We start from the raw sequence: 27,978 nt of genomic DNA, 5'->3' as shown, positions 1-27,978 counted from the left end.
AGACTATCAATAATCTCAAGAAAATACTCACATATTCAAAATGGAATTAAAGCTGTGCAGTAAGATAAGTTTATATATGCAATTCCTTAAGGTAAAAGTAAATTATAAAAGATTGAATCAGGCAGTTCTGCTCTTTATCCAAAAGGTAAGATTGCATGTGAAACATCAACAGGAAGTTGCCTTTTCTCCTCTGTACTCTGGCTATACTTTGTTTGCCATCTGCGAGATCAGTCCATGGCTGAGAGATGGCATAAGTGAGCGGGAGTGCAGCAGTGAGCAGGTGGGTCTGAAGGATGCGGAAGAGTGGAAGTAGGGGACGCTTGCAAGTCAGGAGAGGCTTCCTGGGCATCCAGCACACATCCTGCCAGGTTAAGTTGAATCTTGTTTGTCCAGGTTGACATTCTCAACATGAGAAGTAATTTCTAATGGAATAAATTGCTGATGGACAGAAAAATGGAGGTTAGAATATATTCTAAACAGACTGGACAAAAGAGACAACTAGCTTTTCAACCAGGTAATTTAACGTCTATATTTAAAAGATTTTAGGCCAGGTACAGTGGCTCACACCGGTAATCCCAGCACTTTTCGAGGCCGAGGTGGGCGGATCACTTGAGGTCAGGTTGAGACCAGCCTGGCCAATATGGTGAAACCCTGTCTCTACTAAAAATACAAAAACTAGCTGAGTGTGGTGGTGCACACCTGCAATCCTAGGTACTTGGGAGGCTGAGGCAGGAGAATCACTTGAACCTGGGAGGTGGAGGTTGCAGTGAGCTGAGATGGCGCCATTGCACTCCAGCCTGGGCAACAGAGTGAGACTCTATCTCAAAATTAAAAAAAAAAAAAGATTTTATGTCTCTGCTTCAACTTGAGGTTAAATGAAGTGAACGTGCTGCAGCTGTGCCCTGCTTAGACTGCAGATTTTGGTTTCGGTGCTTCCTGGTAGTCCAGTATTTGACAAAGGAAGCTGTGTGAATTAGCTAAGCTTGTGTCCTAAAAAGATACTCCTAATGTAGTTGTCAACTTTTCCATTTGCTTTTCCCCTTGTGAAAGTGTGTGAAAAGATGTGGAAACCTTTCCTAAGAAGCTCTTTACTGGAAAAGGTGTAGCACGGGATAAAAGCAAGAAGTGGTACTCTGAGGGCCGTGATTTGCACTGCTGCAGCTTAGGGCTTGTGCAAAACAATGTTCTGTGCATTTGGTTCAGATACTTTATTTCAGCTTCTTTATAACCAAGAGTGGTGGTTTTTGAGTTCGTCAAAGGTTTAATGAGTAAAATGCTCTCCTAGCCAGAGGGTTATTAATGAGATGATCTAAACTCCAATTTCGGTGGTTGTTTTGTATTATGTTTTGGTAAGAATCCTAGCTAAAATGGTCTTTTCAAAAGATTGTACTCTCCAGAAGATAATGTCGTAGACCCAGTCACAGGCCTTAACGGTGGAGGGGACCATTTTCCTTTTTTTTGTGTTGACTTAGTAGACACGTTTTAAATTTAAAAACAGGAAGATTTTGAAAGTATATTATTTGGTGGTCTTCTCATGTAGGTACTTTTTCAATCAGATCTTGCTAAGAAATAAGTTTTTGTATCTTGTGTCTGATTATGTCCTCCTTAGGAGGAGAACCAACTCAAACTAAAAATTCACATTTTCTCACTGCTGTTTTTTTCAATAGAAGCACCGATGTACACATATAAAGGACATTTTACAAAATTAATCTTGAAATTCATTGGCAGCATCTCCTTAGGAATACTCCAGTGCTGAGTGCCAGTTTAAATGTATAATTAAACAACTACTCTACTGAGATTGGACGCATTTCTTTTATCCGTCAGTATCTTTGAGTGACACATTTACTATAAGAACATGAAACGAACAAGATTCAGTATCATAGAGATACTGAATCTTGAAAAAAACAAAAGACTAAAATAACAGTTTTGTTGGAAGCAGCAGTCTGTTGCTCTGTAAATGTTCCCACTATTCAAGCTTACAGATTCACTTGAGTATATGATCTGTATAAGGTACATGGAAGGAACATAAAATAATCTGCCTTAAGATGCTCTCAAATTATTCTATTGTAAGATAAGAATGTGCATTTCAAATATTACAGAGTGGTGCTGGCAGCTGTGAGATAAACCATATCATCCAACTAACAGCACAAGGCAGATGGATAAGGAACTATAATTCCTATTGTATTTTATTTTCTGCACTTTTTTATTTAGGTATGGACATGTGGGAATCATAATGAAAATTTCTATTAAGAAATATATCCTTCTGCTGGGTGCGGTGGCTCACTCCTGTAATCCCAGCACTTTGGGAGGCCGAGGCGGGCGGATCAGGAGGTTAGGAGTTCAAAACCAGCCTGGCCAACATGGTGAAACCTCGTCTCTACTAACAGTATAAAAAATTAGCCGGGCATGGTGGCAGGTGCCTATAATCCCAGCTACTCATGAGGCTGAGGCAGGAGAATCGCTTGAACCCAGGAGGCAGAGGTTGCAGTTAGCCGAGATTGTGCCATTGCACTCCAGCCTGGGCAAAAAGAGCAAGACTCCATCTCAAAAAAAAAAAAGAGGCCAGGCGCTAGTGGCTCACACCTGTAATCCCAGCACTTTGGGAGGCTGAGGCAGGCAGATCATGAGGTCAGGAGTTCGAGACCAGCCTGGCCAGTGTGGTGAAACACCGTCTCTCTAAACATACAAAAATTAGCCAAGCGTGGTGGTGTGCACCTGTAGTCCCAGCTACCCGGGAGGCTGAGGCAGGAGAATCGCTTGAACTCGGGAGGCGGGGTTTACAGTGAGCCGAGATTGTGCCACTGCACTCCAGCCTGGGCAACAGAGTTTAAAAAAAAAAAAAAAAAATCCTTTTTAGCTGGGCTTCGTGGCATGCTCCTGTAGTTCCAGCTACCTGGGGAGCTGAAGCAGGAGGATCACTTGGACCCAGAAGGTCGAGGCTGCAATGAGTTGAGATTGGGCCACTGCACTCCAGCATGGGTGAAAAAGTGAGACCCTACCTCAAAAAAAAAAAAAAAAAAAAGACATCCTTCTTTCCGATCCTAGAATGCTATGAATGTGCTTTTTATTATTATTATTTTTTTATTTTTATTTTTTGAGATGGAGTTTTGTTCTTGTTGCCCAGGCTGGAGTGCAATGGCGCGATCTTGGCTCACTGCAACCTCCTCCTCCCAGGTTCAAGCAATTCTCCTGCCTCAGCCTCCCCAGTAGCTGAGATTACAGGCGCATGCCACCATTCCTGGCTAAGTTTTGTGTTTTTTTAGGAGAGACGGGGTTTCATCATGTTGGTCAGGCTTGTCTCAAACTCCTGACCTCAGATGATCCACCCGCCTCAGCCTCCCAAAGTGCTGGGATTACAGGCGTGAGCCACTGTGCCTGGCCATGATTGTGCTTCTGATGATTTGATTTAGCTTCTGTCATCGTTTTTTTTTTCTGATCAATTTATGTAGCTTCAAAGGGATCACAGTCTAGGTGGTAAACTGTTTTCTACAAATTATGTTTGGACATTAAAAGTAACACATTTTGACTTTTTCTAATTGACTCCCAAGGAGACTGTATAGTACTTAATTAAGGCAATCTCTAAAGTTCTTAATAGCCCTTTTTCCTTATTTAGGTAAATTTCTGTTTACTTATCTAGTTGAATATTCATTTACAGGTTTTTGTAAAAGGGTCTTAATTATGTTGGAGTTCTTGGAACACATGTCTGTCTAGGAGCAGCTTGTGCTGTCCATCTCTGCTCGTGTGCCATCCCTTAACTCATTGTTCCTAATCATAGACAATTAGAGTTAGAAGATAACTTAGCAAACTTTACAAATAAAGAAATGGAGTACTTAGACAACACTGTAGTAAAACTGCATGTATTTGAATGTTAATAACAAAAGGAAGATGATCAAGGTAAGTTGTAATATATCATTGGTGGGATATGTATTTCTGTCCTGTTCTCAGTATCACTGTGTGCTGTAGATAAGATAAAACACAGGGATAGCTGTGTTCCAGGAAAAGGCAATAGAATGTGAAGAACATGGCAGACAGAACAGGGAATAATCTGTTTTGAGTAGGGAGTTCCTGACTTCAGAATAATGTTTTTAGATTCAGGAGAGAGGTTTTATATTTGGCTCCCATACAGCACACTCTCATGGGAAATGTCTATTCTAAGGTCAACCCATAATGCAAAAATCATCAATATACTTGAAGATCCCCGTGTAAGGTACAATGTATTTAATATTATCACTGGTACAATTGTTCCAATACCAGTTTTATTCTGGCATTGAATCAAATCACTGTTTTTGTTGTATAAAAAGAGAAGTATTTAGCTTATATTTAAGTACCATATTGTAAGAAAAAAGATGCTTATCTTTACATGCTAAAATCATGATCTGTACATTGGTGCAGTGAATATTACTGTAAAAGGGAAGGAGGAATGAAGATGAGCTAAGGAAACTGTAGGTGCACTTCTCTGAGGTCATGTTACGATGGAACATTCACCCACACGCAGGGATTGATAGAGTGAATTGCCTGTAGTACTTAAATGATCTCCAGGCACATATAGTTGAATAGCAAAATTATATGTGCGTTAATATAGCCTCACTGAACTTAGTAGCTTTGTGACCTTAAATTATCCCTGATCTTAATTTCCTGCTCTGCTAAATAGGCATGGAACCTAATTAACAGAATTAAGTTTATTTGGTAACGTGGAGAAAGCACTTAGAATAATCCTTACCAAACTCATTCTTTTTCTTTCCAGGTTTCTGATTCAGAGACAAGTAATTTGTGTTTCCACATTACCCTTTCATACCAGAAAAGAATTACCTGCTGTTTAGGAAATGCCTCTTTATTTTGATTTTCTTAGAAATTATCAAGTTCTGAAATTATGATTTTTGCTATTATTTGAAAATCCAATGAGTTATGCCAGACACATGTACAAAAGGGAGGCTCTTAACCTAGTAGTTTGTTATTTGGGTTGTTTCTACTTTTTGGCTATTACGAATAATGTTGCTTTGAAAATTCACATACAGGTTTTCAGGCAGATACATGTTTTCAGTTATCTGGGATATATCCCTAGGAGTAGAATGACTAGGTCATATGGTAACTCTGTGTTTAACATATTGAGAAACTGCCAGACTGCTTCCTATAGTGGCTGCTCTGTTTTATATTTGTACCAGCAGTGTGTGAAGATTGTCGTTTCTGAATGTACTTGCCACACTTGATATTACCTATCTTTCTGATAATAGTCATCGAAGTGGATGCAAAGTGGTATTTTTGTTTTAATTTTCTGTATTTACTTCATTTAATTTCATTTCAAAGTGGTATTTTGTGTTTTGATTTGTATTTCCCTCATGACAAATGATGTGGACGATCTTTTCATGTGCTTGGCGGCCATTTGTATATCTTCTTTGGGAAAACGTTCATTCGGATCATTTGCCAATTTTTTTTTTTTTTTGAGATGGAGCCTCGCTTTGTCGCCCAGGCTGGAGTGCAGTGGCGTGATCTTGGCTCACTGCAACCTCCGCCTCCCAAGTTCAAGTGATTCTCCTGCCTCAGCCTCCCAAGTAGCTGAGATTATAGGCGCCCACTACCATGCCTGCCTAATTTTTGTATTTTTAGTAGAGACAGGGTCTCACCATGTTGGCCAGGCTGGTCTCGAACTCCTGACCTCAAATAATCTGCCTGCCTTGGTCTCCGAAAATGCTGGGATTACAGGTGTGAGCCACCGTGCCGGGTTCTCATTTGCCAATTTTTAAATTGGGTTATTTGTCTCATTATTATTAAGTTTTAGGAATTGTTTATATATTCTAGATATATGTCCTGTATTGGATATATGATTTGCAAGTGTTTTTTCCCATTCTTTGGGTTATCTTTTCACTTTCTTGATAGTGTGCTTTGAAGGGCAAAAGTTTTTCGTTTTGATGAAATCCGGTATATTTTTTTCTTCTTGTTTATACTTTTAGTGTCATAATAAACCATTGCTTAATACAAGTTTATGAAGATTTACTGCTGTTTTCTTCCAAGTCATATAGTTTTAGCTTTTACATTTAGTTCTTTGGTTCATTTTGCCTTAATTTTTGTGTATGTTGAGGTAGGAGCCCAGCTTCTTTATTTTCATGTTGACATTTAGTTGTCCCAGCACCATTTGTTGACAAGATTGTTCTTTTCCCCTCAACTGGTCTTGACACCTTTGTGGAAAATCAGTTGTCTATAAATGTAAGGGTTTCTTTCTGGACTCTCGTTTCTGTTGCATTGATCTATTTGTCTGGTCTATGCCAGTACCATGCTGGCTTGATTACTGTAGCTTTGTAGTAAGATTTGAAATTAGGAAGTGTGTGAGTCTTTCAATTTTATTCTTTCTCAAGATTGATTTGGCTATTCTGGGTCCCTTGCATTTCCATAGGAATTTTAGGATCAGCTCAGCAATTTCTGCAAAAAAAAAAAAAAAAAAAGAAAAAAAAAAAATTCTACCACAGAAGTGAATTTTGATAGGGATTATATTCAATCTGTAGCTTAATTTGGGGTTTGTTGGCATTGTAAAAATACCATGTCTTCCCATCTGTAAACATGGGATGTCTTCCTATTCATAAACATGGGATGTCTTTCCATCCATGAACATGGGCATCTGTCCTTGAGAACTAGGTTTTAAGGGTTTGCATTAGCGGAGTGGTTCTCAAGCTTTTGGTCTAAGGACCTCTTTATGCTGTTAAACATTACTGAAGATGCCTAAAAGCTTGAGTTTATTATATGGTTTGTCTCCATCTATGGTTTATCTCTATCTGTATTTACTCTGTTAGGTATCAAGAATCAATTAATATTAGAAATATACATTTTTAATAATAACAAACTCATTAGGTAATATAAATAACATTGTTTATGATAGGTAGCAGTATTTTCCAAAACAAAAAATAATTTATTGGGAAGAGTGGCATTTTTTTTTCATGTTTTGTAAATCTCTTTAATGTCTGACTTAATAGAATCTTGGCTGGATTCTTATCTGCTTTTGCATTTCATCTCAGTACTGTGTTATTTTGGTTGAAGTGTGTGAAGGAAATCTGGCCTCAGGTAATTTATTTTATTATTTTAGTGGTCATTTCATATAAATGAATATTGAATATTCTTTGATGCTATACCAAAACTCCACTGTCGTTTTGTGAGGAGAGAATGAGAGTGAAAAAAGCAGAGAACATCTTTGCATTATTTTGAGAATGGTTTGACTTTGTGGCCCCACTGGAAGTGTTTCTGGGGCTCTGGACTATGCCTACACCACACGTTGAGAACCATTATCTTAGTGAACAGGACTGAGCAGTGTAGTTTCACAAGAAAATTTGCTCACTGAATTGCACTTGATTAGTCTGTATTGAAAAACAACTGCAAAGTGACTTAGATGCTTCTCCTGCATGGGCAGCTTCTCCTGCATGGGCAACAGTGCCCTTTCTGTGGGAAAGATGGCAGGGGACCTTGGACTCAGCAACTGATGGAATCAGCAAGCTGGATGTTTTATTAAGATGTGTAATAAAAATAATACGCTATTTAGAAAACAGACTCTGGGAGATGAAGTAAACAAGTTAATCACACATTGTTAGTCTTTTGGTATATTTTCTTCTAGTTTCTTGTTTTTACGTACTTATAAAATTTGAATTTTTATAAATACATTGCAACTTTAGTATCTACAGTTTTGTCTTTTTTTTAAGTAAGAGTATTTTAAGTAATTGTAACATACTGCATTCGTTTTTGCTTTGCTTTTTTTTTTTTTTTTTTTTTTTGAGATGGAGTCTTGCTCTGTTGCCCAGGCTGGAGTATAGTGGTGCGCTTTTAGCTCACTGCAATCTCCACCTCCTGGATTCAAGTGATTCTCATGCTTCAGCCTCCCGAGTAGCTGGGAATTTTTGAATATATTTTAGTAGACACATGGTTTCACCAGCCTGGTTAGGCAGGTTGGTTTTGAACTGACTTCATGTGATCTCCCTACCTTGGTCTCCCAAAGTGTTGGGATTACAGGCATGAGCCTACTTTCTGTGTTTTTATTTCCACCATTTTTTTTTTTTTTTTTTTTTTTTTTTGCTAAGCTGCTGTGAACATTGTTAATAAATTTGTTTACACATTTAGTATTATTTCATTAATACAAATTTTAAATAGAAATAAGCATATGAAGTCTTAAGTGTGTACTGATAATATATCCAAGTTAGGTTTTCTTTTAGTTATTATTGTGGGCAATTTTATTTATTTTTTATTTTATTTTATGTTATTTTATTTTATTTTATTTTTTGAGACTGAGTCTCACTCTGTTGCCCAGGCTGGAGTGGAGTGGCGTGATCTTGGCTCACTGCAACCTCTGCCTCCCGGATTCAAGCAGTTCTCCTGCCTTAGGCTCTCAAGTAGCTGGGACTACGGGCGCACGCCGCCATGCGCAGCTAATTTTTTGTATTTTAGTAGAGACAGGGTTTCACTGTGTTGCCGAGGCTGGTCACAAACTCCTGAGCTCAGGCAGTCCGCCCACCTTGGCCTCCCAAAGTGCTGGGATTACAGATGTGAGCCACCGTGCCTGGCTTATTGTGGACAGTTTTAAACACATAGAAGTAGAGAGGATACTATAGTGATCCTCAGTTTACCAGTCATCTAGCTTTAGCTACCATCAGCTTGCCGCCATTCATGTATTTTTATTTCTTCTCTCCCCTTAAACTTACCGAAAAAAATTGGCACATTCTAAAGCAAATTCCAGATGTACATCTTTATTCATGAGTCTTTTAGTTTCTAGCTGTTATAAACAAGATCTTTTAAAATAAATATAACAATACTATCATTGGAACTCAATAAAATTAATAGTAATTTTATCATGTCTTTATTACCTAGGCAACCTGAAAAGTTTTTCTATGTCAAAAAGTTTTCTATGTCTTTATTACCTAGGCAACCTTAAAAGTTTTTGTATGTCATTTTAAACCTAATTTATTTGACTCAGGATCCAAACACAGTTCTTGCATCACATTAGATTATTTTGGTTAAGGCTTTTCAATTCTGTGGCAATAAAAATAGCTCTCCTTTTAAATATCTTTTATTTGCTATAGAAATGAGGTCATCTCTCTTGCCCACATTTTGGATTTAGATGATGGCTTTGTGCTGCTGTGATTTAACATGTATTTCCCTAGAATTCCCTTTAAATTGGGAGTGAGATCTAGAGGTGTGATTAAATACAGGCTCTTTTTTTGGCACGAGTACTTTGCGGATGGTAGTCTTTGATCATGTCGAAAATATAATGCTTAGAGGCCCAGTTTTAATGATAATACTGAAAAATAGCTTCAGTCAGTGTCTCACTTAACCATTTGGAAACCTCCCGTCACGTTCTTCACTTGATAATTTCCGCAGACATCAATGATTATTGACTTTATTATTGTAGTAGATATTGGGATATTTTGATTTTTCTGATCCTGTCATTCACTCCCCATTGACTGTGGTTCTTGCCCTGACCAGCTTTTTGGTTATTCAGAAATGCAGTTCATCCAGGAACAGCAGCTTGAAATAACTGTTGTCCTTTAGTGATCTTGGGAATAATGAATGGGTGTCCTGCAGTCCCAAGGCGAGCACTGTGGTGGTGGTGGTAGCTCTCATGATTGCTGCCGACTTGTTTTCCGTTCATTCTTCCTGATCCTGTTGTGGTCCCATGCATGGCTATTGGGAATCCCTCCCTCCCTTTGCTGTGGCCTCTGTGTCTTCCTGATGGGACCAGTTGTCTTCATGGCTTCCTGCTTCATGGTAAGATGGCCCAGGCTCATCTCAAATTGAGGAGCATTCTACAAAGTAATTAACTAGTACTCTGGAAAAGCGTAGATGAATAAGGCAAGACTGAGGAGCTGCTGCAGTTTAAAGGAGACTCAACGGAACGACAGCTAAGTACAGCATGAGGTCCAAGATGAGAGCCCAGAATAGGAAAAGGATGTCAGTGGTAACAGTGGTGTATCGCAAAGGAAGCCTGTACTGTAGTTGAAAAAGTTACACTTCCAGTTTTAAAAAATGACCACGTGGAGTTTACTTAGCTTCTTTAATTTGGTATTCATATCTCCTTTTGTGTTGAAAATTTGTGTACCTAACATTAAGGAAATTCTTATCAACTTTATCTTGTTCAGTGCGAATATGTGTAGGCATGTATATATATAATATGTAAAATAAAATAGCTTCAAAATAATAATACCAACATTTACCTCAAAGAACAAGCCTACTGAGTACATTTTAAGATTTCTTGGCGTGGCCAGGCACAGGGGCTCACTCCTGTAATCCCAGCACTTTGGGAGGCCGAGATGGGTGGATCACATGAGGTCAGGAGTTCAAGACCAGCCTGACCAACATGACAAAATCCTGTCTCTACTGGAAAAAAAAAAAAAAAAAGGGTATGGTGTTGCACACCTGTAATCCCAGCTATTCAGGAGGCTGAGGCATGAGAATTGCCTGAGCCCGGGAGGCAGAGGTTGCAGTGAGCCGAGATAGTGCCATTGCGCCCCAGCCTGGGTGACAGAGCAAGACTCTGTATAAAAAAAAAAAAAAAAAAATTTTTTCTCTTGGTGAATTTGTAGGGTTTTGTGTGTAAATAGTTGTCCTTTAAATTAACAATAATTTTGCCATGCGCGGTGGCTCACGCCTGTAATCCCAGCACTTTGGGAGGCTGAGGTGGGCGGATCACGAGGTCAGGAGATCGAGATCATCCTGGCTAACACAGTGAAACCCTGTCTCTACTAACAATACAAAAAATTAGCTGGGCGTGGTGGCGGGCGCCTGTAGTCCCAGCTACTCGGGAGGCTGAGGCAGGAGAATGGCATGAACCTGGGAGGTGGAGCTTGCAGTGAGCTGAGATCGCGCCACTGCACTCCAGCCTGGGCGACAGAGTGATACTCTGTCTCAAAAAGAAAAAATTAATGATAATTTTTCTCTAAATCATTATGTCACCAAGCTGACATATAGTTGTTTATTTGAGATGGTGTTATATTTTTAAGATTGTCTTGTGTGTCTAGAAAGACCATAATAACTGTTTAATCATGCAATACACATTTCTGGTGTACATGAAGAGAAATTTTTAGAAACTGATTTAAGAGAGTTATGTTCTCCCAAGTGTTGAACAAGGTTGATAAAACTTCTTTTTTAGATGGTAGCTTTGACAGATGAGGTTAAAAATGTGTTACTAGCATAGAGGCACAGATAGAAAGGGAGAACCCTTGGACTTATTCTCTCTGCTTTTTACATAAAGAGACATTAAATAAAACCCTCCTGTCCAATTCACTAAGGTCTGCGAGTGGTGTAAGGCACTGGCGAGTGTGGAGCCTGCCTTCAACTCCTTGATCTGCTGTGTGGAAGTACTTTGCTTTGGCTGGAGGATTCTTTTCTCCCCTTGAATATTTCCCTTTACAATCTAGAGATCTGCTTTTAGGCCATGCCGGGAGGCAATAGTTGGTATATTTTAAGTCTCAAAATATTTTAGGTCTCTTGAACCAGTAACAAAAAATTTGTTATTTATTGAAACAGCTGTCAATACTGGTATCATTCTTTAAATCTCATTCTAGATTCACACATTAGGTAAATTAAAAAAGCGTTAAAATGATACGTTATTAACTGTTTAAATGAGGTGACTATCAGTAATCCCTTCTGTTGGAAAACTTTATAAGCCTTTTTTGAAAAACTATCAGATTAGTAATTAAGAGATACATTGGTGTAAAGGTTACTTTTTTTAATAGATAGGATGCAGAGTGTTCAAGTTGGGATCACTGTGTTGTGCTGAGACTGTGGCATGGTTACTTTTTAACCTTTTATTATAGAAAATTTCAAATGTACAAAGGTAGACAGAATAGTATAGTGAACTTCCTTCTCTCAGGTGGAAGAATAACGATGAACCTCTGGGTCTCTGCCCCACGTAGTACTTTGAGGAAAATTTCACACATTGTATTATTTTCCCTGTAAATATTTCAATATACATCTCTAAAAGATAGGGTTTCCTTTTTATTAAACATAACCGCATCATTATCCCATCTGAGAAACTAGAATCATTTTTTAGTATTATCAGTTGTCCTTTTACTGTTGTTTCTCTTATTATTGTTTTTCTTTTTTAGTAGTTGGGTTGTTTCCTTTATCCAAGTAAAGCCATAGTCTGACTGACCAGCGTGTGTCTTACGTCTCCTTTTGTGTTGAAGAAGCCAGTTGTTCCGAAACTCCCCGCTGCGTGGAGCCCCTTGCTGGACCCTGGCTCTTGTATTTGCGGTTAGTTCGTAATAAGATTCAGGGCCATGATCACATTTTGGTTTTTGTTACCTTTTTTTTTTTTTGCAAGACCACTTCATATATGGTATTGCTGGTATTTCCATCAGGAGGTATGTAAATTCCAATTGTCTAAAAAAATACAGGTATTAAATAAAGTGTTATTTTAGTTGATTTTTATTTTTCCCTTTGGCTATCATAAGAATCTTAAAAATCTGGAAGTTAGTGTTGGCAAAAGCATCCACAGCGCCTTCTATGACTTGCCCATTTGATTGCTAAGCTATTAATATGTCTTTAGTTTCTGGATTTCATGGTTGTGTGAGAATTGATGTTTAATGACATGTAGGTTTCTTTTACAATGGAATCCATCTGTTCTCTCATAGAAAACCACCTCAGGGAGTGGGAGCTACTCCCCTTGTGTGTTACTTCAACATCACCTGGAAGTATTTGCTCAGGTTTTTCAGAATCACCTACATAGTTAAAAAAAATAATAAAAAAGTCCGAACTACAAAATTGCAAAATCACAATTTGCTCCAGGGATTCTTCATTGCATCCGAGGCCTGAGAACCAAGGACCTAGAATCTCAGTCCAGATGTTCCCGAAATCTGTGTCTTCTAACATTTAGTTACATTCTGTTTTCAAGATCGTTTTGAGTCCCGATAGCATTTATACTAATACTTAATATATTTCTTTAAATTGATTCACTCTTTTCTTGGTTTAATAAGATGTTGGTACTACACAGACATAAAAAGAAGATACATATACATTAAAATGAAATATATCTGTTAAAGTGTAATATTTGTCATACATCCCATATTTATTTCAAGCATTTTTTTCTCTGCTAGCTTACATTTCTGGCTCTGTTTGATAGCATTTAGATGTTTTTGTGATTGATGATACAATTTACACAATTGGATGAGATTGCCTTTGATCATCAGATTATTTCATTAACAAGGTTTTTGAGACTTTATCACAAGCAGATTATTGAGAATAGGGAGCTCCACTATACCGTGGAAAACCTGTACAGCTACCTAGTAAGACAAAAATAGTTACACTTTTAAAGGTATTTTTTCTGACAGTCTGATGTACGTTTTCAGATGTACCTAAAAAGATACCTGGGTTAAATAACAATATTTATCTTGTTTGGGAAGCAGTGTAGCTTGCAGTGAAAAGAAATGCCTTGAAGTCAGACCTGGATGTCTAGGAATCCTAAGGATACGGGATTGTTACAGTTATCCCTTCTGATCCTTTTGAGAGAGTTTCACTCTGTCGCTTAGGCTAGAGTATGCTTAGGGGTGATCTCGGCTCACTGCAACCTCCACCTCCTGGGTTCAAGTGATTCTCCTGCCTCAGCCTCCTGAGTAGCTGGGATTACAGGCACCTGCCACCACACCTGGCTAATTTTTAGTAGAGATGGTGTTTCACCACTTTGGCCAGGCTGGTCTTGAACTCCTGACCTCAGGTGATCCGCCCGCCTCAGCCTCCCAAAGTACTGGTGATCCAGTTACTTCTTACGTTGTTTGGGAAAATTGAATGAGATGTTACATGCGAAGTTTAGTGTCTAGACATTGGATTGAGTAAATGCTTCATGAAGAACCACTTTGAAAAACATCATTTCTTTCAATGTCATTTCAACATGATGAGAAAGAAGTCAGTTCCTGGCCAGGACCACTGTCTGTGTGGAGTTGGCATGTTCTCTCCATGTCTGTGTGTTTTCTTTACGGGTATTCCAGTTTCCTCCCACATCCCAAAGGTGTGCACGTTCGGTGGATTTGCATGTCTTCCTGGTCCCAGTCTGAGTGAGTGAGTGTGGGTGTGTGTGTGAGTGGCCCTGTGATGGGATGGTGTCCTCTCCGGGCTGGTTCCCACCTTGCTCCTTGAACTGCTGGGATAGGCTCTGGCCACCTGTCACCCTGAACTGGAATAAGCAGGTTGAGAAATGAATGGATGAATATAAATTGTTGTGAAACAAAAATTCATAAAGTCTACTATAATAATATAAATGCACAACAAATAAAGTGCTCAGCGAGCCTGCCCTATTTGTTATCATTAGTTTGTTTTTTAACTGCTTGGTGGTACCAATATTCTTTTTATAATATTATTATAATATAATAATATTATATTCTATACATTATATATATTATATATTATATAGTAATATATTATATAATAATTACATAATATATATTATGTAATATAATAATTATATAATATATAATTATATTACATAATATATAATATAATATAATTATAATATAATAATAATATATAATAATAAAATATTATTTTTATTTTTATTTTTTGAGACAGGATCTTATTCTGTCCCCTAGGATGGAGTGCAGCGGTGCGATCTCAGCTTACTGCAACCTCCACCTCCTGGGCTCAGGTGGTCCTCCTATCCCAGTCTCCCAAGGAGCTGGGACTACAGGCGCATGCCACCACACCCGGCTAATTTTTGTATTTTGTGTAGAGATGAGTGTCGCCATGTTGTCCATGCTGGTCTCCAACTCTTGGGCTCAAGCATTCTGCTTGCCTTAGCCTCCCAAAGTGCGGGATTATAGGTGTGAACCACTGCGCCCTGCCATAATATTCTTACAGTTTTCACTTTGCAAACATTTATTCCTTGATTGGTTAAATCCAGTGGTGGTTATGCCACCATTATGACCACTGTCACTTTCTGACTCACCCGAAATTAGGTACGTAATTGTCTTCCTTGTTAATCTTTTAAAAATGTGTGTGGCTCATATTTATTGCCATTTTAAATATTAGAAGGAGTTTTGGGTCTTTATTTAGAAGTTTGGTGATATTTTTGTGACTGGAAATATGCTGTAGGAACTTAACACTTGTTTGTGCCTGTGGTACAATTGATTTTGCTACACATCCTTTCGCTTGAAGTCAGTTTCCAAGAACCTATTGATGATGATAAGTGAGGACACTTAAATATATCTAAATTTAGCATTCATCAACAACTGTTTTTATTTCTGGAGTCCTATTAACTTTGTAATTTTCTAGGTTTTTGTGTGTGTGTGTGTGTGTGTGTGTGTGTGTGTGTGTGTGTGTGTGTTTTTGAGACAGTCTTGCTCTGTCACCCAGGCTGGAGTGCCGTGATGTGATCTCAGCTCACTGCAACCTCTGCCTCTCTCAGGTTCAAACAATTCTAGTGTCTCAGCCTCCTGAGTAGCTGGGACTCCAGGCATGTGCCACCAGGCCCAGCTCATTTTTGTATTTTCAGTAGAGATGGGGTTTCGTCATGTTGGCCAGGCTGGTCTCAAACTCCTGGCCTCAGGTGATCCACCTGCCTTGGCCTCCCAAAGTGCTGGGATTACAGGCGTGAGCCACTGCACCTGGCCTGTTATTTGTTTTTAAGACAGAGTTTTGCTCTGTTGCCGAGGCGGGAGTGCAGTGGCGAGATCTCAGCTCACTGCAACCTCCACCTCCTGGTTCACGCGATTCTAGTGTCTCAGCCTCCCGAGTAGCTGGGATTATACAGGCATGTGCCACCATGCCTGGCTAATTTTTGTATTTTTAGTAGAGATTGGGTTTCACAGTGTTGGCCAGGCTGGTCTGGAACTCCTGGCCTCAAGTGATCTGCCCTCCTCGGCCTCCCAAAGTGCTGGGATTATAGGTGTGAGCCACTGCGCCCTGCCAGGTTTCTGTTATTTTGTATTTTTTATTGTTTTGATGGAGTCTCACTCTGTTGCCCAGGCTGTAGTGCAGTGGCATGATCTCGGCTCACTGCAACCTCTGCCTCCCAGGTTCAAGTGATTATTCTGCCTCAGCCTCCCAAATAGCTGGGACTACAGGTGCCCGCCACCGTTCCTGGCTAATTTTTAAAGTTTTTGGAGAGATGAGGTTTCACCATGTTGGCCAGGCTGGTCTCGAACTCGTTACCTCAGGTGATCCATCCACCTCAGCCTCCCAAAGTGCTGGGATTTATAGGTATGAGCCACCACACCTGACCTTTTTTTTTTTTTTTTTTTAATTGTGTATACATAAGGTATATAGCATGATATTTTGATATACATAGTGAAGTGGTTACTGGAGTCCAGCCCATTAATATAGCCATCATTTCATATAGTTTTACCCTTCTTTTGTGTTAGTAAGAGCACCTAAAATATACTCTCAGCAAGTTTCGAGTGTACAATACAATATTACAACTATAGGCCTTATGTTGTACATCAGATCTCTAGACTTACTCATCCAAAATATCTGTAACTTGGTACCCTTTGACATTGATCTCTTCATTTCCTCCTTACCTGCTAGCCCCCTGGTAGTCACCATTTTGTGTGTGTGTGTGTGTGTGTGTGTGTGTGTGTGTGAGGCGGAGTTTCACTCTTGTTGCCCAGTCTGGAGTACAATGGCACTATCTCGGCTCACTGCAACCCCCGCCTCCTGGGTTCAAGCAATTCTTGTGCCTCAGCCTGTAGTAGCTGGAATTACAGGCATGCGCCACCACACCCAACTAATTTTATATTTTTAGTAGAGACTGGATTTCTCCATGTTGGTCAGATAGGTCTCGAACTCCTGACCTCAGGTGATCTGCCTGCCTCGGCCTCCCAAAGTGCTGGGATTATAGGCTTGAGCTACCGTGCCCGGTGGTTAGTCACCATTTTATTCTCTGTTTCTATGTATTTGACTTTTTAAGATAGTAGCTTTCACATATGAGTGAGATCATGCAGTATTTGTGTTTTTGTGCTGGCGTATTTCACTTGGCATAATATCCTTCAGGTTCACCCATGTTATAGCATACGACTGGGCTTCCTTCTTTTTAAAGGCTGAGTAAATACATCATTCCATAGCATAGACAGACAGATACACACATCACAATTTCTATATCCATTTGTCCATTGATGGAGAACTAGGTGGTTTCTATGTCTTGACTATTGTGAATAATGCTGCAATCCACATGGGAGTGCAGATATTCTTGTGAGGTGGTGATTTCATTGCCTTTGGATAAATACTCAGAAAGGATAATATGGTAGTTCTATTTTCAAATTTTTGAGCAACTTCCATACTGTTTTCATAATGGCTGCACCAATTTACATTCCCACCAACAGTGTGCAAAGGTTCTGTTTCTTCCACGCCCTGTTGTCTCTTGTCTGACTGATAATAGTCATTCTGACAGTTGTGAGGTGAAATATCATTGTGGTTTTGTTCTGCATTTCCCCAATAATTAGTGATGCTGAGCACCTTTTCTTATTTCTATTGCCATTTTTCTGTTGTCTTGGGAAAAGTGCCTGTTCATGCCTTTGACCATTTTTTAATCAGGTTATTTATTTATTTATTTATTTATTTTTCTATCGAGTGGTGCGAGTTCCTTATATAAGCCTTCAATTTTCTGTTTTTTTTAAAAGACTTGAGTTTCCAGGCACAAATGGGTTTATTTGTGTCAGCACATGGGTTTCCAAGTTTTCCAGTGTAGCCATCTTCACCAAAATGGTGTGAAGAAGAAACTTACTTATTTAAAAAATTAAGTATCACTTCTTGGTGAGTAAGGTATGCATATGGCAAGACTTCTTTAAACTTTTTTGAATTCAGAGGGATAAACGTGTGTCCTGGAAAACTTGAGGATTTTAATTTTATTTAAATAATCATACTGTGGCCTTCAAATGACCTATTTAATGTCTTTGCCATTTTACAGCATCCTGAGGTTAGCATTACACTTCTCCCAGTGGAGCCCATGACTTCTGATCAGGACGCTAAGGTTGTGGCTGAACCGCAGACGCAGAGAGTCCAGGAGGGCAAGGACAGCGCTCATCTGGTGGGTGCTGTCGAATGGGGTGGTGGGGAGTCCATTGCTTTTTTTGATAAAGGACTCTATATTGGAGTTAGTAAGGAGTTCTAAACAGGAACACTGGCACATGTTAGGATCTGCATACAGATGATTAGAGTCTCGTAGGGGAGAACAGATTTCTTACCCATCTGAGGATCATGGCTGAGACCCCTGCAACAAAAGACAGATGAACAAGAGAAAAGCATGCACATTTATTTAGTAATAAGTTGTATGTGACATGGGAGCCTCCACAAAGGAAGAACCAAAGAAATAGGGAAAACTGTATTTTTTTTTTTTTTTTTTTGCGAAGTCTAATGCAGATGTTGACGGTTGTGGAGAAGCATGATTGGACAAAAGGGATGTGACCTAGAGCTAATAAACTGGAGAAACTTAGCAAGGCTGGTGTGTTCAGGTTTTTCTTGACATCCCTGTGTGATACTCCTCCTGGTACAGAGCAGGGCCCCTCTGGAAGGGTCTTCAGGGGAATGTCAGCTGTGTTTTATGGCCTGCTTCAAGGGAGAAGGGGTAAGGAGAATTCTTTCTAGTTTCCATGGCCTGATTCTGCTGTTTCCTCAAATGTCAATGTGCCATATTTTTTGGAGAGAAAGTCCTGAGCCCCATCAGTCTGAAAAATGTAGAGGTAGCTTAGTAGAGGAAACTATAAGTAGTAGATGATAACAAAAACAAAATTGTTATAGCTCTAGATACTTAAATCCATTTATTTTTTAAATCAAGGATATGTAGTGATTTGTAAATAGTTTAATAACATTATAGTCACTATAGTAGGATGTATTTAAAGAGTTAGGATTTTAATATAAATTTTTTTGACTACTTTTGTTCATTTAAACATTTTATGTGAAGCAGTAATATTTAAAGTTCCAAAATGGCTTTGAGCAAAGTAGCTTTTCTTAGTTTTCCCCATTGAATCTACAAAGAACTTTATCTATGATGTTCATTCAGAATTTAAAAATTTTAAGGCTCCTAGATTCTGAATATCTTATGAATTCATGAATTTGTCATGTGAAATGTGCATTTCTTGGTGGATTTAGTTTTGCCTAATTACTGTGGTTTGAAAATATGTTGTTGTTTCTTTTTAAACATTGTACTGATGTTGTCTTTGTTTTCAATTTTACAGATGAATGGTCCTATATCTCAGACCACTTCTCAGACAAGTTCCATCCCACCTTTGAGTCAGGTAATTCAATTTTGAGATTAATCACAGATTGTTTAATCACAGTCAAGGCTCAGAGATACTTCCTTAAGAAAAATGTTTATTGTAACAAAAATTAGAAAATGTAGATATTTCTCAAAAAGTTGTGGTAGGGGATCCATTCATCACCACACCCCCTGGGTATGGTAACTGTCAATACTGTATGTCCTTTCTAGCTTCTGTGTGTATCTGTTTTGTGTGCAGTTCTGCCAACAGCAGCATACCATTTAGATTAATTTATTTTCAAATATTAATTACAAAATTTTTATTGTATCATTGATAATCTGTTGTATGTATATGAGTAGCTTTACATTTTGGTAGCTTGTGTTCCTTAAACCACACAAATTGAATAGTAAGCTTTTACTCAGAAAATTTGTTTCACATTTTAGCTGTGATTAATGAAAGAATAAGGAAGTAGAATTCATTGGTTTTTAAATCCTGCCTTTCATCATTTGCATATGCATATATAAAGTGCTTCAGAGAGCTACTACTCGAAATTCAGTTTGATCAGTGGGTCTTATAAATTGCATAAAATTTAAAAAGTAAAAATATTTTATGTAAAAAATAAGAATTACCATAAATCTCATCTATTCCCCCCCATTATAAGCAGTTCATGTAGGAATTGAGGAGTTGGATTGTTAATCTAATTTTTTTTTTTTTTTTTTTCAAATAGAGATGAGGTCTCACTGTGTTGCCCAGGCTAGTCTCGAGCTTCTGAACTCAAAGTGATCTTCCCGCCTTGGCCTCCCAAAGGGCTAGGATTACAGGTGTGAGCCACCATGCCCGGCCAGCTTTTAACAAAGAAGAATTTTAAAAAAACAAAAGACACTTTCCAAATTATTATATTTTATAAATATATTATTTATGTAAAATTTTTGTGTATTCTGTTTTACATTGATTTTTAATTTAATTTTATTATTATTTTTTTTTTGAGACAGAGTTTCCCTCTTGTTGCCCAGGCTGGTGTGCAATGGTGCGATCTCGGTCACCGCAACCTCCACCTTCTGGGTTCAAGGGATTCTCCTGCCTCAGCCTCCCGAGTAGCTGGGATTACAGGCATGCGCCATCACACCTGGATAATTTTGTGTTTTTAGTAGAGACATGGTTTCACCATGTTGGTCAGGCTGGTATTGAACTTGTGACCTCAGGTGATCTGCCTGCCTCGGCCTTCCAAAGTGCTGGGATTACAGGCATGAGCTACCGTGCCCGGCGCACATTGGTTTTTTAAAAATATCCAAATAGAAGACCTTTGGTAGTCTAAGAAGAAAATTATATAAGACATAAAATAGATATCCCTTGAGTATAAATATTTAAGGGAGTTTGTTTGCTTCAACAAATTCCTATTCTCTCCGTGGTTGACTTTCAGTCCAACATAATATTCAGACATCTTTAGAAACCTATTGTAGGCATTGCTATGAATGTTTTCTAATTAGCATTGTTCATAGTGCACCTAAAGGTGTGGAGAGTTACATGCTTCATAGTTGCCCAGGAGTTTGCGTTGGTTTAGTGATTAGGTGGCAGGTGGAGAGTTGCGTGCTTCATAGTTGACCAGGAGTTTGCGTTGGTTTAGTGATTAGGTGGCAGGTGGAGAGTTGCATGCTTCATAGTTGCCCAGGAGTTTGCGTTGGTTTAGTGATTAGGTGGCAGTGCTCAGCCAGTTGTTATGATGGGCAAGTGAATACATTTAGCAGTCAGGGTTGAGGACCCAGGCTATTTACAGTTTAGCCATTCTGTCAGAGTTGAATAGGAGGAGACTTGCAATAGAGATACCCAAAGAAATACATGAATAATTCAGGAGCAGGTTTGCATTTATCCACTGGTACTATTTAGTTGTATTTATTATACAGCTTCCTGCCCTCTCCAGAAAACTTACTGAGCTAGTAACTATTTACAGGGTTAGCCAAAGAACACAAAAAAGTGATCTCTATTAGATTGTAAGAATATGGTTTCCCTGAGATCGAGACCATCATGGCTAACACGGTGAAACCCTGTCTCTACTAAAAATACAAAAAATTAGCCGGGTGTGGTGGCACACGCCTGTAGTCCCAGCTACTCGGGAGGCTGAGGCAGGAGAATGGCGTTCACCTGGGAGGCAGAGCGTGTAGTGAGCCGAGATCGTGCCACCACACTCCAGCTTAGGCAACAGAGCGAAACTCCGTCTCAGAAAAAAAATATATATGGTTTCCCTATTTAGTATGAGAATAGTATATTATGAGTGACGTGATTGTCAGAATTACTCAAATTTGTGTACATATGTTTTCTTCACTAAACTGTAAACTTCTGGTACTGTGTTCTGTTCATTAAAAAAAAAAACTTTATTAATAAAGTGTAATTTACATTCTGTAAACTCACCCATTTAAAGTATGCAACTGAATTGTTTTTAGTAGATTACTGAGTTGTGCAATCATCACCATAATGTAGTCTTAGAACTTTTACATTACCCCATTAAACCCCCAGCCCACCTCCAGGCCCACTTATAGTTAGGCCCTTTTTCTAAGGATGGGGGCATCCTTGGGCAACCACAAACATGCTCTGTGTCTGTGCATTCTGTCCCCTTCTGTGGCCAGCTCAATGCGTTGTGTCTAGTAGGCAAGCAGCTAGTACTGCCTGCATAAAATTTGAGCATCCATCCATTCATCAAAACTGAGTGCAAGTGATAATGATGGCTAAGACATTTTCTATGGAGAGGTTGTTCAGATGAGCATGGGATACACGTCTTCAAGGAGCCCTAACACAGCATGCAAGATTGCATGATCACATTGTGTGTGAGCCTTAGGTAAAAGATGAGCGTACACCTGGAGGCGGGAGGCACTGAGACGTAGGTGAGTCTAGAAGAAGCACTCTTTATCTTGCCCCTAGTCAAGCGAGGTCAGTTTGAATGTTCTCACCTTGAGGTAATAAGGATCTACTGATTTTGAAGTATATCGTACTAATAGTTATGATTACAGTACTTTGCATTAAGTTTACCTGAGTTCCAGGCAGGGACAGTGATGAAACTCTCTAGTCCCTCAATATATCAGAAACAGGAAGGAAACTAGGACGGGGAGTGGTCAGAGGGATAGGAGGAAAACCAGAGGACAGTGTGGGGTGGAGACAGAGGCAGAGAGGCTGACTCAAGTGAAGTGTAGTAAAGTAACAAAGCGAGGGGTCAGTTGTGACCTTAGCAAGAGTATTTCCCAGGACTGATAGGAGCAAAAGCCAGATTGCAGTGGGCGAGAGACAGGAGTGGTAGACACAACTTAGACAGTGACATTCCTCCTAAGATCTTGGCTTTGAAGGTAAGGTGATAGAAAGCGAGAGGGGATTGAAAGGGTTTTGAGGGTGTTTATGATGAAGAGTGACCACTGGCAGTGGGCCACTGCGATGAGTTCTCCTTCTTGAGGAAGAAAAAATACCTGACCACTGGTATTCGGCAACAGTGTTGTTTGGTTAAAGGTTCTTTACCTTCCCTGTTAGCGCCACAAACTTCATCTATAGCAAACATCATTCTCAGCGGCTTTTTGCCCCTCCTGAAGCCCACTCAGGGACTCCAGTGACCAGCCAAGTAGCTGCTTTTCCCTTGGAGACACTACATCAGCCTGGAAACCATTTTCTGTTGAAATGATCCTGTTGTGTTTTGTCATAAATCCACAGCAGGTTTGAGAGGAATGTGAGTGAATGATGATGTTTAAGGGACAGGTAATATTAGGTAAAACTGTTTATGTTAAATTACCTCCTCAGAAGAAAGATGCAAAGTCACAGCAAGTCTTTTCTAATCATAGTGTGAAACTGGAAAGCTGAAATTGGAAATCTAACTCGTCCTCATACTAAACTCTATGTACAGTTCAGCAAAACATCTATATCAGAATGATTTTTTTTTTGAGTCAGCCTCACTCTGTTACTCAGGCTGGCTAGAGTGCAGTAGTGCGATCTCTGCTCACTGCAGCCTCTGCCTTCCGGGTTCAAGCTATTCTTGTGCCTCAGCCTCCTGAGTAGCTGGAATTACAGGCGTGCGCCACCATGCTTGGCTAATTTTTGTATTTTTCGTAGAGATGGGGTTTCGCCATGTTGCCCAAGCTGGTCTCGAACTCTGGCCTCAAGTGATCTGCCCGCCTTGGCCTCCCAAGTTGTTGGGATTACAGGCATGAGCCACTGCACCCGGCCCAGAATTTTTTTTTTTTTTTAACTCCTTTACAGATGGTAATACCAAAAAACTTTAGTCCCTTCCTTTATCAGTTTTCAAAAAAACCACCTTTGCCTTTTGGTGACACAGCTTCTGAATGAATAACTATTAATTAGCAATTCAGATTAATTATTGCAGGCCTATATTTTGAATAAGAGTAGGCTTAGCAATCAGAAAGCTTGAATTTCTATGAAAATATCCAACTCCTGTATTTGTACGCAAATGACATGTGGCTGCTCTTAGCATGTTAATCTTGCAGGTTAAACCTTTTGGCAGGTTGTTGCCACCTTGTCAATCTGTTTAAGAACAGACTTGGGCTGGGTGCGGTGGCTCACGCATGTAATCCCAACACTTTGGGAGGCCGAGGCGGGCGGATCACCTGAGGTCAGGAGTTCAAGACCAGCCTGACCAATATGATGAAACCCCGTCTCTACTACAAAAATTAGCCGGGTATGGTGGTGCATGCCTGTAATCCCAGCTACTTGGGAGGCTGAGACAGGAGAATCGCTTGAACCCGGGAGGCGGAGGTTGCATTGAGCCGAGATAGTGCCATTGCACTCCAGCCTGGGCAACAAGAGCAAAACTCTTGTCTCAAAAAAAAAAAAAAAAAAGAAAAGACTTGGCCGGGTGTAGTGGCTCACACCTATAAATCCCAGCACTTTGGGAGGCCAAGGCGGGAGGATTGCTTGAGCCCAGTTCAAGACCCCATATCTACAAAGCAAAAAAGAACAGTCATGGTGGTGTGGGCCTGCTGTCTCAGCTACTCAGGTGGCTGATGGGGGAGGATTGCTTGAGCCCAGCAGGTCGAGGCTGCAGTGAGCTGTGATTGCACCACTGCACTCCAGCCTGGGTGACAGAGGGAGACCCTGACTCTAAAAAAATAAAAACAAAAGACCTAAGAACTTTCCTTAAGGTTGTTGATACAGTTTCCTGTCTTAGAAATATGTTTGTTACTATGTCAGGAAGTGTAAAGCTGCCTTTACCTCAGCATGATTTAGTGACAAAACAATCCATTTACCCCCAGAGTGTATGCACGGTTCTTGGTCTCCTGGTAACTTCGGAGAACTTGCCCCAGGATGGGGGATACTCTAACCAGATGCCCTCTTTTCCTATTAGAATATATTCGTGCTGAGACGGAGTAGATCCTTTTTAATGTAGGATATTTCTTTTTGATGACACAGTATTGTAACATTTTGATTGTAGCATTTTGGCCACTGACAGAAGGAATGCTTTCTATAACACATACACCTGATCTTTTTAGCTCCAAGGCATATTTAAAAATAGAGGGATGTCTTCATTCTCTGTTTGGCTTACTATTCTTAGTTTTATCCTTGTGTAAATGAGTTACATGCTGCTAAAACTTCTCTTGTGGAAGTGTGACAGATGTAATAGTAGTCTTTCAAGGCACTGGGATCAGTAAAAACATCTCTCAACTTAGAACATTTTGTAATTTCTGTAAAAAAATTAGTAATTTTATTGCTTAGTATTTGCATCATTTAGAATATGACAAATAGTTTTTTTGCAAACTCTTTTTCATTTTAGGATTCAGTTTAATTGCTATTAAGGCATTTTGTTCAATAGTAGATTCATAAATCAACTTTGTGTGGCAGTACCATGCAAACAGTTGTACTGAGAGAATAGTCACATCACTGGGAGGAAGCGACAGATGTGTCGGAGTCCGCTGCCTGGCAACTGGCTGCCTTCATAGGCCCCGGTGTCCTTACATATGTGTAGAAGTACAACACATACAGCTTTGTGCACAGATTGTAAAAGTACAACTCAGTGTATTTCTGCAAAATAAACACACGTAGGTAATCCACTGCCAGATCCTGAAACAGCAATTTTCAGTTTTGGCAGCAATTCGAAGACATGTCACGATTATAGAAATTGCGAAAGTAGGAGAAATGTGTATCTTCAAATCAGGGAACTTGTGTAGATGAGATACATGAGTCACGCAGGGGTGTCAGAGTTTCTGAGATGGTCAGGCTGCTTCATTCTTTGTTTGGACTTCTCATCTCATGAAGCCAGTGCTTCTCACCTGGACAGCTGCAGTCACTCCTCACTGGTGTCCCCAACCCACCCTTCCTTTCTTTTTTCTTTCTTTTTTTTTTTTTGAGACGGAGTCTCGCTCTGTCACCCAGGCTGGAGTGCTGGAGTGCAGTGGCGCGATCTTGGCACACTGCAAGCTCCGCCTCCCGGGTTCACGCCATTCTCCTGCCTCAGCCTCTCTGAGTAGCTGGGATTACAGGCACCCACCACCACACCCGGCTAATTTTTTATATTTTTAGTAGAGATAGGGTTTCACCGTGGTCTCGATCTCCTGACCTCGTGATCCGCCCACCTCGGCCTCCCAAAGTGCTGGGATTACAAGTGTGAGCCACCACGCCCAGCCCCCACCCTTCCTTTCTAACACAGTGGCCAGAGGATCCCTTCGAGAAGGCCAAGTCAGAACCTGCCACTCCTGTGCTCAACATCACAGTCAGCCTGAGTCCTGGCAGGTCCCTAGCCTTCATAGTCTGGCACTTGTCCTCTCTGACTCTGCTGCCCACTGGCTCTCCTCTGGCACGCTGCTCCAGCCCCAGTGGGCTCTTGACCCTTGACCATTCCAGCATCACCTTACCGCAGGGCTCTCTGCCTCGATTGGTTCTGGTGTGCCCCTTTCCCAGAAGTCTCTGAGGCTTATTCTCTTACCTTTCTCAGTCTCGGCCTCACCTTCTCAGCGAGCCCTATCGATCCGCATCCGTCTCCTCACTTCTGGCTTGCCTCAGACCCTTTACGTGTAGCAGTTAGCACCTTCTAACAGTGTTAGGTATTTGTTAGATTTAGTGTTTGTCTCCCTGGACTAGAATGCGAGCTCCATCAAATCTGGGGTTTGGTTTTGTTTATTGATGTATCCCAGTGCCTTCCTGACAGGTAGGTGCTCCATAAATGTCTCCAGTATAAAAGAATATGTCACATATGGTGGTAATCACTGCAGACCCTCATGGCTCTTCCTGTGCACCCCCTAACACTTCGTTTACTCATTAATTCCTGTCTAACCCCAGGTACTGTTATCCCCATTTTACAAATGAGGACACTGAGACACAGAGAGGCGCAAGTAATTTATCCCCAAGATTACTGGACTAAAAAGTGGTAGAACCAGGATTGGAACCCAGGCAATCTGGCTTCAGAGTCCAAACTCAAGAGGAAATACTTTGTATTTGGCACCATTATTTCATTTAAAAAGAGAAACCAGAAGGAAATAATTTAAAACACCCAGCTCTTTCAGCCATCTGAAAGGCTTTTCAGAATTGTTTGTTTTGTTTTGTTTGTTTTTTTAGAGACAGGGTCTTGCTCTGTCACCCAGGCTGGAGTGCAGTGGAACAGTAATAGCTCACTGCAGCCTCGAACTTTTGGACTCAAGTGATCCTCCTGCCTCAGCCTCCCGTGTAGCTGGGACTACAGACACGCACCCCCACACCCAGCTAACTTTTAATTTTTATTTGTAGAGATGGGGTCTTGCTGTGTTGGCGAGGCGATTTCAGATATCTTTACGGCTGTTGCCCCATCACAGGCCCATCACATTTGCCCTCTAGGAGGGCAGAAGGGTTTTGCTAGATGAGCACTGGGGGCCTTCCACAGGCTTGCTGCCCAGAGCCGCCTCGGACCTCTGCTCCCCACGTCTGGTGCATTGCTCCTCAGTCACCCCAGTTGCGGCTCGAGTGGGCCCAGTGGTGGCTTGAGCTGCGGCTCCAGAAGGTACAAGTCATAAACCTTGGTGGCATCCATGTGGTGCTGATTTTTCAGGCAAGAAGAATGCTAGAGCTGCGGGGCAGCCTCCACCTAGATTTCAAGAGATGTCATGGACAGCCTGGAGGCCCAGGCAGAGACTTGTCACAGGAGCAGAGCAACTGCAGAGAGCCTGTACTCGGGCAATGGCAAGCAGAAATCTGGAGTTGAACCTGCTGCAGAGAAGCCCCACCAGGGCATTGCCTAGTAGAGTGGCGAGAGTGGCCTGGGAACCTTGAACTGTGGAGCTGCCAGCTTGCAGCATCAGCCTGGGAGAGCTGTGGGCAGGAGACTCCAACCCCTGACAGCTGCTGGGTGGACTGAGCCCAGCAAAGCCATCGGGTGGGGCTGCCTGAAGCCCTGGGGACCCAACCCTGTTCCACTGTGCCCAGAGGGTTGGGACGTGGAGTCAAAGGAGATGATTCTCCAGAGAGGCTTAATATTTAATATTGTCTGCCCTGTTGGGTCTTGAACTTGGGACCTCTTGCTTCTTCTTGCCTATTTCTCCCTTTTGGAAAGAGATTTTTTTTTTTCTTTTTTCTGAGATAGAGTTTTGCTCTTGTTGCCCAGGCTGGAGTGCAGTGGTGTGATATCTGCTCACTGCAACCTCTGCCCCGCAGGGTTCAAATGATTCTCCTGCCTCAGCGTCTCGAGTAGCTGGGATTACAAGCATGCACCACCACACCCGGCTAATTTTTTGTATTAGTAGAGACGGGGTTTCTCCATGTTGGTCAGGCTGGTCTCGAACTTTTGATCTCAGGTGATCCGCCTGCTTTGGCCTCCCTAAGTGCTGGGATTACAGGCGTGAGCCACTGCACCTGGTCGGGAATTTTTTGTGTGTGTGTG

At 40.6% G+C, this 27,978-nt stretch overlaps 1 protein-coding gene across 3 annotated transcripts in view; it reads left to right on the top strand.

Moving 5' to 3' along the window:
- Positions 1-27,978, top strand: part of LARP4B (La ribonucleoprotein 4B) — a 124,024-nt gene that overhangs the window by 28,237 nt on the left and 67,809 nt on the right. For all 3 annotated transcript variants that reach the window (XM_054503608.2, XM_063669475.1, XM_063669474.1), the window contains 2 exons: positions 17,861-17,980; positions 19,128-19,187. In XM_054503608.2, the coding sequence (XP_054359583.1) occupies positions 17,900-17,980; positions 19,128-19,187 (141 nt within the window). In that variant the 5' untranslated portion in view covers positions 17,861-17,899. The remainder of the gene's footprint in view (positions 1-17,860; positions 17,981-19,127; positions 19,188-27,978) is intronic.

This window comes from Pongo pygmaeus, chromosome 8 (assembly GCF_028885625.2).
Source record: "Pongo pygmaeus isolate AG05252 chromosome 8, NHGRI_mPonPyg2-v2.0_pri, whole genome shotgun sequence".
Classification (NCBI taxonomy): Eukaryota; Metazoa; Chordata; class Mammalia; order Primates; family Hominidae; genus Pongo; species Pongo pygmaeus.
This window is presented reverse-complemented; position numbering and strand designations above follow the sequence as displayed.